General features: G+C 42.0%; 2 protein-coding genes across 2 annotated transcripts in view; one reads left to right on the top strand and one right to left on the bottom strand.

Annotated features, from left to right (window-relative positions):
• NUP188 (nucleoporin 188) overlaps window positions 1-1,144 on the bottom strand; it is a 3,305,077-nt gene extending 3,303,933 nt beyond the window's left edge. Inside the window, exon 1 of the mRNA XM_044058121.1 lies at window positions 881-1,144. Within this exon, the coding sequence (XP_043914056.1) occupies window positions 881-912 (32 nt within the window). The 5' untranslated portion in view covers window positions 913-1,144. The remainder of the gene's footprint in view (window positions 1-880) is intronic.
• Window positions 1,145-1,191: 47 nt separating this feature from the next.
• The window catches only part of DOLK (dolichol kinase), a 39,727-nt gene continuing 27,690 nt past the window's right edge, over window positions 1,192-13,228 (top strand). The window contains exon 1 of the mRNA XM_044058787.1: window positions 1,192-1,409. The gene's annotated coding sequence lies outside the window, so the exon portion shown is untranslated. The remainder of the gene's footprint in view (window positions 1,410-13,228) is intronic.

Consider the following 13,228-nt stretch of genomic DNA (forward strand, 5'->3'; position numbering starts at 1 on the left):
ACCAAGAAGATTAACAGTTTGGAAGTATAGTAAGCCAACCATGACAAACTCTGAGTGAGAATGTGCAAATTTATGTGGAAAACAAGATAAATTCAAGCAGTCAAGCATCAAACCGCGCGAGCCCTTCAGAGCACGCAATCAAAAGGAGTACAAATATAAATACGCTGTAAACCAATGTGTCATTTCTTAACGTCTTTTCCTCTCGGAAACTATAATAGCGGTTGGTAGCATTAATGATTCCGAAGGTGGGCAATACCACTATCCTTGCTATAATAGTTCCACACGTAATCAATCATCACACCTCAACAAAAACAAACATAGTGAGGGAGTGTTTTCAATATTCATACTTGTAAGATAAAATAGGGGTACAGATTTTAATTCTACACTACTGCCATCAAGTAATTTTTTTTATTTACAACTCTACGGGCTCTAGTATTAGAATACTATCTACATGATTACTTAAAGGACAAAGTACTATGACTTTCAATGCTCAAAAAAACTAAGTAATAAAAAGACATCCGGAGAAAAGAATACATCTACCAAAATAACATCGATCACTCCAGCTACAGCTTAAAACCACTTATTGGAGTTATCAGTAGAATGTTAGTATCCCCTTTTAAACCACTATGCCACAAAGTAAGTGCAAACTTTCTCAGCAAAGTCCACACACTCTTAATTTCCACACTGCAAGCCGGCTTTTTTTAATGCAAACTCGTGGCGGGTTTGCTGGCCCGTTGTTATACCTCAGAATATTCAAAAACAGTACACTTCTCCAGCATTCCGCTTTTCACAGTTCATTGCTTTATCCTTAGATGACTAAATCCATCATAGCACAGAACAAACACCAAGTCTTCCAATTCTTTTTACTTTTAATACAAACCTCCGACTAACATCTCCCGCTGCCATCTTCATAGATGTCACGTGACTAAAAAATAAAGACTTCTTCGGCTCCCCCAAGTTAGAATATTGCCAGTTCAGAGGCGCCGTTCTAGTCTGTCCCTCCAGGAGGCGTACTTTTTTCGATTACACGTCCATCAGACTTAAATAAATGTAAACATCATACATGCATCAGCTTCAGGATTTAAAAGAAAGTGAAAGGTCCATTATTTGACAGCTCCTCCCCAAACTATACATCTGTACTTCCATTGACTCATTTGGCAATAAACTAATTAAAACTGGTATGACGTCCACGGAAGTAGTGGGTGCTGAAGTCATGTGACAATTATTTCCTTTCCCTTGGCTCACTGAAACTGTTGAGCTATTGTGTGAAAGAAAATAGGTTGTTCTTTGCTGTGTTTATTTTTTTCGTGAATGTGGAAATGACGATAATATTCTTCTGATTTGTTTATGTTGGAAGGTATTACCGGTTATGCAGTAGGGTGTGCATCGTGTGAAGTTTCTTCCGAAAGGTCTGCGCTGTTTAAAAATGTTTTATATTTGCTATTGTTGAAAGGAGTGCTTCCCTTGTTAAAGTTGCTACTGAGAGTGTTTTGTGACTGTTAGTGTTAACCTCAACCAAAAGAAAACGCATCCAGCTTTTTGAATATTTAAATTAATGCGTGAAGACACGTGAAATAATGCTTGTCAATCATTTCTGCTGAATTGTGTTTAATTGTAATGTTCAGTGTCCAGTTTTATTGGCTACAAACTTGTGTACAGCGTTTGCATAAAACGTGTTTTTAAATATGGAAAGATGTGCCTTTTTTTGCTTGCAGGACTAGATCACAACCAAAAAAACGCGCACACATTTGTAGTACCATTGTTTCAGACAATGACTATATTAATTGTCTAACCCTGAGCACGTCTGTCAACTGAGTCAGAGACAAGTATCGGTGCTGTTAACCTCCGATAATGCCTCTCGACTCTCCAGACTGCAGCTTCATGTTTTACTATAGCAATAACCCACGCCTGGGTGTGGGTAATGCTGGATTTACCCACGGTTGGCGTGTTTTGGTAAACAAAGCCAACCGTGGGTAAATCCAGCATTACCCATACCCAGAAGTGGGTTATTGCTATTATGCAATGACATTATTTAAGAAAAGAAATGATTACGTTTCTTAAATAATGGCATTGTATAATGCCTCTTTACTGCCCTTCCGCAGCTGTCTGGTATTCTGCGGCAGTTCTGATGTACTGTGCATGCCTACGTAGTACATCAGAGCTGTGGGCAAAAGCAACGGAGAATGCAAGATCTCCGTTGCTTTTTTTTACTGTTTTGCTATGTTAAATGGGTTTAACATAGCGAAACAGTTTAAAATAAGCAACGGATATCTCCGTTGCTTATTGTAAAGCTGTCTCGCTATGTTAAACCCATTTAACATAGCGAAACAGTAAAAAGCAACGGAGATCTTGCAATCTCCGTTGCGTTTTTTTTTTTAAAAAACTGTCTCACTATGTTAAATGGGTTAAACCCATTTAATATAGCGAGGCAGCTTTAAAAAAAGCAACGGAGATCTCCGTTGCTTTTTTTAAACCTGTGTCGCTATGTTAAACTCTTTTAACATAGCGAGATAGTATACTAACGGAAAAAGTCCGGGCGACCGGATCTTTTTCCGTTAGTATATTGAGGGATTTACAACGGGCACGCTGGTTGGGCTGGCCAATCAGCATGCACGTTTTAGGGGAGGAATTGTATAATAAATAATTACACACATTTGAGTTTCAGGTTTCATACCCCTCAGAGAATGCATGTTAACACAAAACCTTTTTATTATAGCCACTTTTTGTATACGAGTAATATAATGTGACCCTAGTTTTGCGTTTGTCTAGATTTCTTGTGCTTAAAGTTGGGAACATCTGAGGTCTATTGACCTCTAAGTAAAAAGGGTCTTGGCGAAATTGAAGTGTATTAACCCACCACCGAGTTTGCGCAGGAATGGGCGTGCCCTCAACAAGATCGGGAGATTGCCTTTTTTCGGAACTTTTCTGTTATCAGGGCAACACTATAAATGCGGTAAGTAGCACTTGTAATTTTAGCACAGCCGTTATCTTCCATATGTCTATTAGTATGGGGGGGTTGACAGGAGCTGCATCAGTTTTTCTGTGTCTTTTTTTATTACATCACAATTATGAAGAGTGGTTGGCCAATAGGCTACCTGACAAGCTCTGCTAACAGCAAGGCTTCCGAGCGCCAGCTAGCACATGGATGGTGTTGCCCGATGAAGCTGCATCACTTTTCTGTTTCTTTTTTTTTTTTAATAGGATCTAGTACTCCCTCATCCCAATGCAGTTTAAAATAGCTATGGGAAGCTTTAGTAGTGGTCGCTGCTTTGGGAAAATCTTCCACATATGTTAACCCTGAAGCATTTTATGTGAAGTGGCAGCTACTGCATTGATACTGCTAGCTTGATAGCAGTAACGACCATTCTTCAGTCACTGAATAGTATAGACTTTTGTTTTGTATGTAAACTATTTTTTTAACAGCTGGGAGTCGTGGTTTGCTGATAACCCTTAACTATAGAGGGTTTGAGAGCAGCTGCATCACTTTTCTGTGGGCAATCTATCTCATGTAAAATAAAGGAGTCAGGAATAATGACCATTTTAGACCAAAAAAATCATTGACAAAACTATCGCAAGTATGAAGTGATTGGTCAACAGACATATGGAAGCTAACAAGGTTGGCAACAAACATGCAGAAGCTAACGGCGAGGATTCCAAGCAGCAGCTACTACATTTATAGTGTTGCCCATGATAACGGAAAAGTACCCCTTTTTTTTACTGTTGTGAAATCTCAGAATTTGCCTCCTTTTTTACAGATTTGAGTGAATTATGTGGGTTTATACCAATAGTAAAACACTTTAAAACACAGAAAAGTGACGTTTTCAATATATGTGTTTATATGTTATGTACAATGTAATCTTTTTTTGTGCAATTAGCTGTTATTTGCTTATGTTTTAATACGCCTATAATGTTTTCTGTTTAAAGGTCTGTATTACCTTGTGTTTTAATCAAGTGGTGGGCGTAGTAGTCAACATGCTCAAAGTGGTGGGCGGAGTAGTCAACATGCTTGCAGGCGGGGTTTGGGAGGGGCTTGCGACTGCGCATCTGGTGGGTTAATATACTTAAGTTTCGCCTATAATGTTTTCTGTTTAAAGGTCTGTATCACCTTGTGTTTTAATCAAGCGGTGGGCGGAGTAGTCAACATGCTCGCATGCGGGGTTTGGGAGGGGCTTGCGATGCGCATCTGGTGGGTTAATACACTTCAATTTCGCCAGGGTCTTTCACTGTAATTACGGTCACAGTTAAGTGTAATTTACCACCTTTTCTCCAAAAATCTCCAGTTTTAGGGGGGATTAAGAGGGGTGGAGCTAAAATTTGAGTCATAATCCGTGACATCACTGATAGTCGGGGACAGTTGAGAGGCACGTGAGAAGAATTTTAGAAACTTTCTTGTCTTAAAATCGTGGGTTATGTGTGTCGTGTCTGTGTTTTTTTAAAGATGCAGCTTCCCCATAAAATGTTACTACACTGTGTTAATTCTGCAGATGTATCTGTGGCAGACAAGTCATCATGCATCATAGGGAGAAGTAACATTTATCTGTTAAGGGTGGCATTAGATTCTTTGGCGACCACTATCGCCAATCGCCAGTCACTTCGCTAACAGCCGCAGTGGTGCAGCAGTAGCATTGTTGCCTCACAGCAAGAGGTTCTCCCGTTTGATTCTTGGCTGAAGTGCCTTCTGTGTGGAGTCTGCATGTCCTCCCTGCGGTCGAGTGGCATTCGAAAGACGTATGTGAATGGGCATGCCTTCGTTGAAGGTTTGGCGTTGAGCTGGCACCTTAAAAATCTACTGACAATCATTAGCTGACCAGAGTTCCGCTTTGGCGACCCCTAACTGAGAAAAGCCGAAAGAAGAACAAAACATCACCAGTCACTTCGCTCATTAGTGCAGTTAAATCTGTTTATCATCTGCGCAATAAGAGCAGCAAGTAAAACTAATGAGTTTCGGATTTTCCCGGTTAGGGGTCGCCACAGTGGAACTCTGGTCCGCTAATGATTGGCAGTGGAGTTTGTGCTGAGGTGCCAGCCCAATGCCTAACCTTCAAAGAAGGCATACCCATTCATGCACGCACCTACCTGCATGTCTTTAAATGTCACTAGACTGCAGGGAGGGCATGCAGAGCAATAAGAACAGCACATAAGGGGAGAAAAATACAATCTGATGTTGTAAATCTTTGTTCATTCATTACAAATAGGACCTCGGTTCTGTCCTCGGAACTGATATGGTCGTTTCCAAGCTCGCGCCAGCCAAAAACTCTCAGCTAAGACCTACTCATAATGCCCCTCTCCTAGTTACTCCAGATCTCGTTTGCCATGTTCCTAGTCAGATGTGCTAGCCATCTCTCTCAAAGCCAAGTAGAAAATTTCTTTTTTTAAGACAGTTTTTCTTCAAAATTGTTTACCTTTTAGTCAAGTTAGCCTTTTCTCACTGTCGCATGTAACCTAGTTCTATTCCCTACCCTTTTCCTTGGTAATTTAAAGTTTACCCTTTTTTTTTTTTTTTTTTTGAGTACTGTCCCTCTCTTCTGCCTTTGACAGGCCCTTCCTTAACACCTATGGTATTTTTTAAATACCATCTCTGGTATTCTCTCCCTTATTTTGTTTTTTTTCTATAGGATAGCCTTCTTGCCTTATTACATCAGACAAAGCTAAGTTCGGTCTAACAAGTGTGGATGGAAGATGCCTAACTCTGATACACATGCTCGTTGTGTCTACTGTTTGGGCGTGGATCATATTAGAGCTGACTATGACATTTGTGCTAGTTTTAGTAATTGTACACTAGCAGAATGTATAAATGAACTTATAAATCTTAAAAGGTTTACTCAAGACACCTTTTTCGGAGGCTGTATCTGGTTCGGAGGTCTCATCCCCTCCAAAGACCAAAAACCATAAAGAAAACCTGATTACTCAAGACACTGTTTTCGGAGGCTGTATCTGGGTCGGAGGTCTCACCCCCTCCAAAGACCAAAAAACATAAAAACAAATGGAGTAACTTGGTTCCTGCATCGCTGTCTGTTACAGAACAGAGTCGGCTCCATGCTTCGCCGGCGCTCCCAGTGCACACCTCTTCGGCACCAGGCTCTGTGTCTTCTCCCTCAGTGCCTTCCATGATATTCACCCCTATTTCAGTTCCGACCTCAGCACCACTGACTTCTGTGCTGTCCTTGGATCCAACATCAGCTCCGATGACTGTACCTGCTTTGGCACCATCCCCAGCCACAGTGCTGACAGTTTCTTCGGCTCCAAAACTCTAATACCTGCCAAGGACAATATACTTCCACTCCGGTGCATACTGTCTCTGTTCCAGCATTAGTGTTTCCCTGTCGGCACCATCCACCCTTGCTGCATCGGCTCCGGTGGAACCGATACTCTCCTGAACCAGTGCATGGACCGTCCGTACCTTGATACCCTACCAATGCCTTTTTTCTTGCTGGCGCCATCTCTGTCCTCGGCTCCAACAGCTTTCAGTTCTCTCAGTGCTCCTCACCTGGAGGTGAGCTCCTCACGGCAAGGTGTGACCCCGGTTCTGAGATTGTCCCTCCTGGATCCGGACTCCCATCCCTCCTCAGGTGGGCCTGCTGTACAGGTAGTGGACTCGCAGTCAGCACCATTGACATCAGTATCAGAACCCTCCCCTAGCATGCATATCCTTCCTTAGGGCTGCCCAGGACTCAAGTAGCTGGGGACTTGGTACTATTTGTAATGAATGAACAAAAATTTACAACATCAGATAAAGAAGTTATGTCTTACCATAACGTTCCATTTGTGTTGTAGCTCTTTGTTCATTCATTACTAACCCCCCTCCTTCCCCCTGCCTGGACTCCTGATGGACTTTATGGTTAGGGTATTTCCTCAGAGTCTCCTATTTTTTTCTATTACTACATCTGTTACCTACGTCTATTATGTAGGGGCGGGCAAACTTGATCTGGAGTAATTAGGAGAGGGGTATTATGGGTAGGTCTTAGCTGAGAGTTTTTGGCTGGCGTGAGCTTGGAAACAGTAGTATCTGTTCCGAAGACGGAACCAAGGTCCTATTTGTAATGAATGAACAAAGATCTACAACACAGATGGAACATTATGGTAAGACATAACTTCTTTTTTCAGCACTTTAAAGCTGCAGTTTCTACCAAAGCTGTTAGGGGAGCAGTGTTGGACTGGCACCATCAGAAGGACGGACTTTTTCTTGATCCCAGACAGGCATTTGTTATGGTGCAACTGGTGCACTGAGGCCGGAACTAGCAAACCATTTTCATTGATTTTCTCCATCAGACAGTTGAGCGTTCGGCTGTCCAAACGCAATTGGATATTCTGAATTAACATTTCTTTTACTATTTTCTATTTCATGCCACTTTTCAAAATGTAATACTGAGTTAAAATACAGTTTCTGTTTTGACATTTTTGTATTTGATTTTAAATCTTATAATAAACATTTTGGATTAATTCCATTAACTATTGCATGTGGCAACAGTGTAGACAAACGAAAACTCCCCAGCAAGTTGTATTTTTCTGCCAATTGCAAACGGTTGGCCAGATCTACCAAAAAATCAATGGGCAGAGGCACAGAAACAAGTTACATCCCTCATGGATATGGGGGCTATTCAGCCAGTGCCAGAACAGGAAAAAGGACAAGGGTGTTATTCAAGACTGTTCTTGGTACCCAAAAAAGACAAGGCCTGGCGCCCAATACTGGATTTATCAATTTTGAACCTATTCCTGGACATTCCAAAATTCAAAATGCTAACTTAGCAGCAGCTTCTACCCATGCTGGGCACAAACGCTTGGCTGCTGACATTAGACTTAAAAGAAGCATACTTGCATATCCCAGTAATGGAATCGTGCAGAAGATACCTCCGTTTCAAGGCTGGCTTTATGCATTACCAATTCTCTGCACTGCCCTTTGGCTTATCTACTGTGCCCAGGGTCTTTACAAAGTGCCTGGCACCAGTAATTGCATTTTGCAGACAAAGAAGTATACAAATCTATTCTTACTTGGACGACTGTCTCATTCAAGCAGAGAACAAGGACATTCTTCTTCAGCATCTGGCTTTTGTGAAAAGGCTTCTAACATGCCTAGGGTACACAATAAATGAAAAGAAATCACAACTGGTACCCTCTCAAAAGATAACATTCCTGGGTGCAAGCTTGAATACAACTGCCCAGATAGCTTTCCTCACGCCAGACAAACAAAGGCAACTGACTAATTACTACAAACAGATGGTGACAAAAACCCAGTTTTCTGCAAGACAAACTCTGCAGGCTTTGGGGTTCATATCATCCTGCATTCTACTGATTCCATATGCAAGACTGCATATGAGGAAACTACAGTGGTACCTAAAAGGTTTATGGAGTCAAAGTTGTCACAGTCTGGAAACACTGATTCCTCTCATTCCCTGCCTACAACAGGAGATTCTTTGGGCGAAGGCATGTCACCAAAACATGGGACGAGCTTTCACTCTACCCCCTGCCAGCCAAACCTTAACAGATGCATCAGACTACGCATGGGGGGCCCACCTGGCGGGAAGATGCATTCAGGGCATATGGACCCCAAAACAAATGCATCTGCATATCAACCAAAAAGAGGGATGTTAACTGTTCAAAATGCCCTGACAGCCTTCAAGGATTTACTTCATCCAGGACAACTACTGATAAAGACTGACAGCACCACAGTCATGTGGTACATAAGCAGGAGGACATGCACTCATACCCCCTTTGCAGACTAGCCATGGCACTGTGGGACACAGCCTTGACTTACCAAGTACATCTTCAAGCTCAATTCCTGCCAGGAAAGCAAAATACTCTGGCAGACGACTTAAGCAGAAACCTTATGGACCCTCACGAGTGGAAACTAATCCACAAGTCTTCAGCATGATAACAAAGAAATGGAGGAGCCCGGACATAGACCTATTTGCCTCTCCTCGGAATTATCAACAGGGCAAATTCTGCACAAGGACTTATCACAGACAAGCATGGAAAGTGGATGCCCTATCCTTCCAACTGATCAGCTTACGACTTTCCTCCTCTTCCTCTTTTTCCCAAGGTTCTACTAAAGGTCAAACAAGAAAAAACAAAGATGATACTAATTGGCCAGGACTGGCCTCGCCAATACCGGTACCCAATCCTAAGGAATATGTCTCAGTTCCCTGCTTGGTACTTGCCTCAAATACCTCACTTATGTCTTGGCAAAACAATCATATCCTGCACAATCAGCTCCAAACACTGAACCTGGCAGCATGGCTGATCATGTTATTCAAACAACACCTCTCAGTAACTCCGTGATGGATGTCATTTTGGAAGCCAGAAGACCTAGCACTAGAAATTCTTATGCTGATAAATGGAAGAGATTCTGTGCTTGGAACCAAAAACAAGGAACTGACACATCAGAGCCAAATATTCCTCAGATTTTACAATACTTGACTGAGATGCTTGACAAAGGCCTATGTTTTTCATCAATAAAAGTCCATGCCTCTGCCATCTCGGCTCATTACAACACAGAGCCACCAATCTTTTCTCATCCCTTGCTAAAGCAGTATTTTAGAGGGGCCAAAAATTTAAGGCCTCCCAGAAGATCACCAATTCCTGCATGGGACCTCAATTACATGTTGGAAAAGCTCACCCTGCCTCCATTTGAACCAGCTGCTACTGCAGACCTAAAGTTCTTATCATGGAAAACAGCTTTGCTCCTGGCAATTACTTCAGCAAGAAGGGTTTCAGAGCTACAGGCCCTCATGGCTGTGGAGCCTTTTATCATATTTTACCCAGACAGGGTGTCCCTCAGGACCAATCCTTCCTTTATGCCTAAGGAGGTTTCCAGTGTGGCTCTTAACCAAACTATTCATCTGCCAACTTTTTATCCAAATCCTCAGAACAAGGGGAAGGGGATTCTGCATTCCTTGGATGTACACGGACAACTAAGATTCTACTTGAGCAGGACTAAAGCTCTAAGAAAAACTGAGCAGCTACTAGTGGCATGTGCTACAGGATCAGAGGGAAAGGCTATTTCAAAGCAGACTATTTCAAAGTGGATAAGCCAGTGCATTTGTTTCTGCTACTTACACCATGGTAAACCAGTGCCCAAGGGCATTTAGGTCTCATTCCACCAGGGCTGCAGCTACATCAGCTGCCTTTCTCAAAGGGGTACCAACCAAAGACATTCTAGAGGCTGCTACTTAGAGTTCTGTTCACACTTTTACAAAGCATTATCATTTGCCTCTCTACTCTAAGTCCAGAGCAGGCTTTGCCACTGCAGTTCTCCAGGGCCATATGGCCGCCCCTAATGCAATTTAGCTCCAGCCTCCCATCCATACCTTTGGGATTCTACCCAAATGTAATGACTGCAACAGTGAAACATGAAGAACATAGTACAGTTGTGTACACTTACCATAAATGTAGATGTTCGAGTGTATTCACTGTTGCAGTCCAGGTTACCCGCCCACCATCCCCCTTTTATTCTGGAGTTTCTCTTTCCTTTACTATTTTCTACAGCCTTTGTGGTGTATTTGCTTGTAGATGAAGGTAAAGTTTATATTGTTGCATGTATATATAGTTTATATATATTTTTGCTACCCATTTAGGGGGCACCTGATATCTGGGGCAAGAAAAAGTAAAGAAAATGGCGTCAGCTGCCTGTTTTTATACCTCTGACGTCATGGAAGAGGAGACGGCAACCGACGCAGGACCCAAGACTTTGGAATTCAGGCCGACTGAGGGTAACCTGCCAGCAGATTACCCTAAATATAATGACTGCAACAGTGAATACACTCTAACATCTACATTTATGATAAGTGTACACAACTGTGCTTTCCCTATTGTTAGCCCCCAAAATTTCCCTGAGAGGTGCCAATAGAGCCCCTCCAGAGGTTGTGAGTGTGTATGGTCAGCTACAGGAGTGACAAATACTAATGCCCCTGTTGGGGAAGTAGAAGCTGTCTGACTGAGAAGGGTAGGAAGAAGAACCCCCCTCTACTGCAGATGCCTGTTCAGAAGATGAAGATTGAACAGGAGAACCAGTCTGAGATGTATCAGTATGATGCAGTCTGGGTGTCTAATGGATAGTAGACCGAAAGGTAGGGGTCTGAAAAACAACAGAGTCTTGTACAGGAAGTACCTATACTGGCACATGTGGGGGTGCAGTAGCTACTGGAGGATTATCATCCTCTTCAGAAGTTTCTGCTTTTTGGACATCCTCAGTTTGTTCCAAACCTGCTACGACAGGATAAAGGGATCCCTTTCTACTGGTCAGTACTACATTTTTAACATCTTTTACTTGTTGCAACAATTTCTTATTAACATACTGCAACCCTTTTAATGCTGACTCCTTTTCCCTTTTAAGTGCTTCACTGTACCAAGAATAAAATGCTGTCATTTGTTCCCCACTTACTTTGCTTTTCTTTTCTTCCACAAAAATGTCAGCAATTTAGTCTTAACATAAGTTCAATTTAATGGAAATACCCCCACTAGAACAATTCTTAGTAAGCTGAAACCAGGCATGCAAATATTTACAACTTTTCTTCCCATAGTTAAAATACATAAAATATGCAGGTGTTCCCTTTTCAGGGATTTGATCTTGCTTGCTTATCTCTGTTCCCATTTTACTTATTTTATAAATAAGTAATAAAAATGTTAGGCTTACCTTACAACTCCTGGATCTTGGGAGTTCTGAAGACAGAAAATAACTGTAGTAATCCACAACACACCATACAGGGAGGGAAGGGTAGGAAGTCTGTTGGTATGCAGCAACAGAGGAGAGGTTTTGATCAGCCTTTTCCCACAGCACCCCCTTGCTTTTGTCCCGGTGCGAGCTCAAAAATTACAGCTCCAGCATTGAGGTCAGGATAACGGGACGGATAGGTACTGTGTTCAGAACTGGCCACCCTTTCGGACCCCCTAAGGGAACTTCCACATCATTAATTTATTTTAACAGCATATAGTCTATGTCCCAATCCTACTATGAGCTCATGAACTTGTTGTATAGTTTACATCCCAATCATGTGGTGGGCTCATGAACTTGTTTTAACAGTTTGCAGTCTATGTCCCAGTCACGTGCTGGGCTCATGAACTTGTAACCTTATCTTTAACTTTTAACGTTTTCTTTTCTTTCTGTCATACATTTCATACATTGATAGAATAAAATATCTGTCGTACTTACCTTTCAGTCCTGAGGGTACCGCCCTCGAGACAAGGTGCTACTTGTGTTAATTCGTCCTTTACTGTATGTGCACATACATTTACTAGTCTCATTTGCTGTGGGGTCCTCCCACTATTACTTCTATACCTTACAAACAACTTGGTCAAACAAAAACACAATCCTGCACTGTTTCTACAAACACAGTCATGCACTTATTCTACATTTTGCTAAAATTGTCTAAAAGAGAGAGAAAGAAAAAAAAATACAAACCAACCCTTTCCCCTTACTAGCCTTGGCAGGAAAATTGTTTTGTATGTTTCCACCCCCCCGAATACATGCACATCTGAGTCTGACTATTCAATACAAAGCAGTGTGGAATTCACAGAAAACCTGTGATGGGACCTATTCCGAACTGCCCTGCAACAGTGCCAAAGTTCAGATCCAGAGAACAGCACCAAATTGTTATAGTCTTAAATAAACAACTTTTAAGAATTTGCCTTGTATGCCTTCAGTCAGGAACAACACTTCAGGATGTGCAAACAGGAATGTTATTCTTACAGCGCTGGGAGGCCATCTTCATAGCCGTTGATAAATCAGTCTCTCTGAAGAGAGACAAACCACATCTTTTATACATTTAAAGCTTGACCAAACCTACAACAAAATTGCTAGATTTGTCACCAGCAGCTCCTATAAATCCCATCACTGCACAGCACTCACAAAACTACATTGGCTTGAACTCCCACACCTTCTGGCCAAAAGTCAGCTAATCCAAGCTTTTACAATTCTAACTCTGACTGTCCATCTCTGTCTAACCTGATCTCCTGGTACAACCCTCCCCATTCCCTGCACAGCTGCAATAAACACTTATTACAAGTCTATAGACCCAGTAAGAACATGGGTAAAATACACTCCCATTTCCCTTATCTGGAACAATCTTCCACTCCAAATCAGAAGCCATGCCTCCCTTTCTAACTTCAAACATGACCTGATACTGTATCTCCATAACAACCCTATATGTACCTGCAACCACCCTACTTAACCCCTCCCTCTCCCTATACCCACTTTACCAGTAAGTCTGATCTATAAGACCTTTCCTATTTCTAT

This window comes from Protopterus annectens, chromosome 16.part0 (genome assembly GCF_019279795.1).
Source record: "Protopterus annectens isolate FY-2018-M chromosome 16.part0, PAN1.0, whole genome shotgun sequence".
NCBI classification, from domain to species: Eukaryota; Metazoa; Chordata; order Ceratodontiformes; family Protopteridae; genus Protopterus; species Protopterus annectens.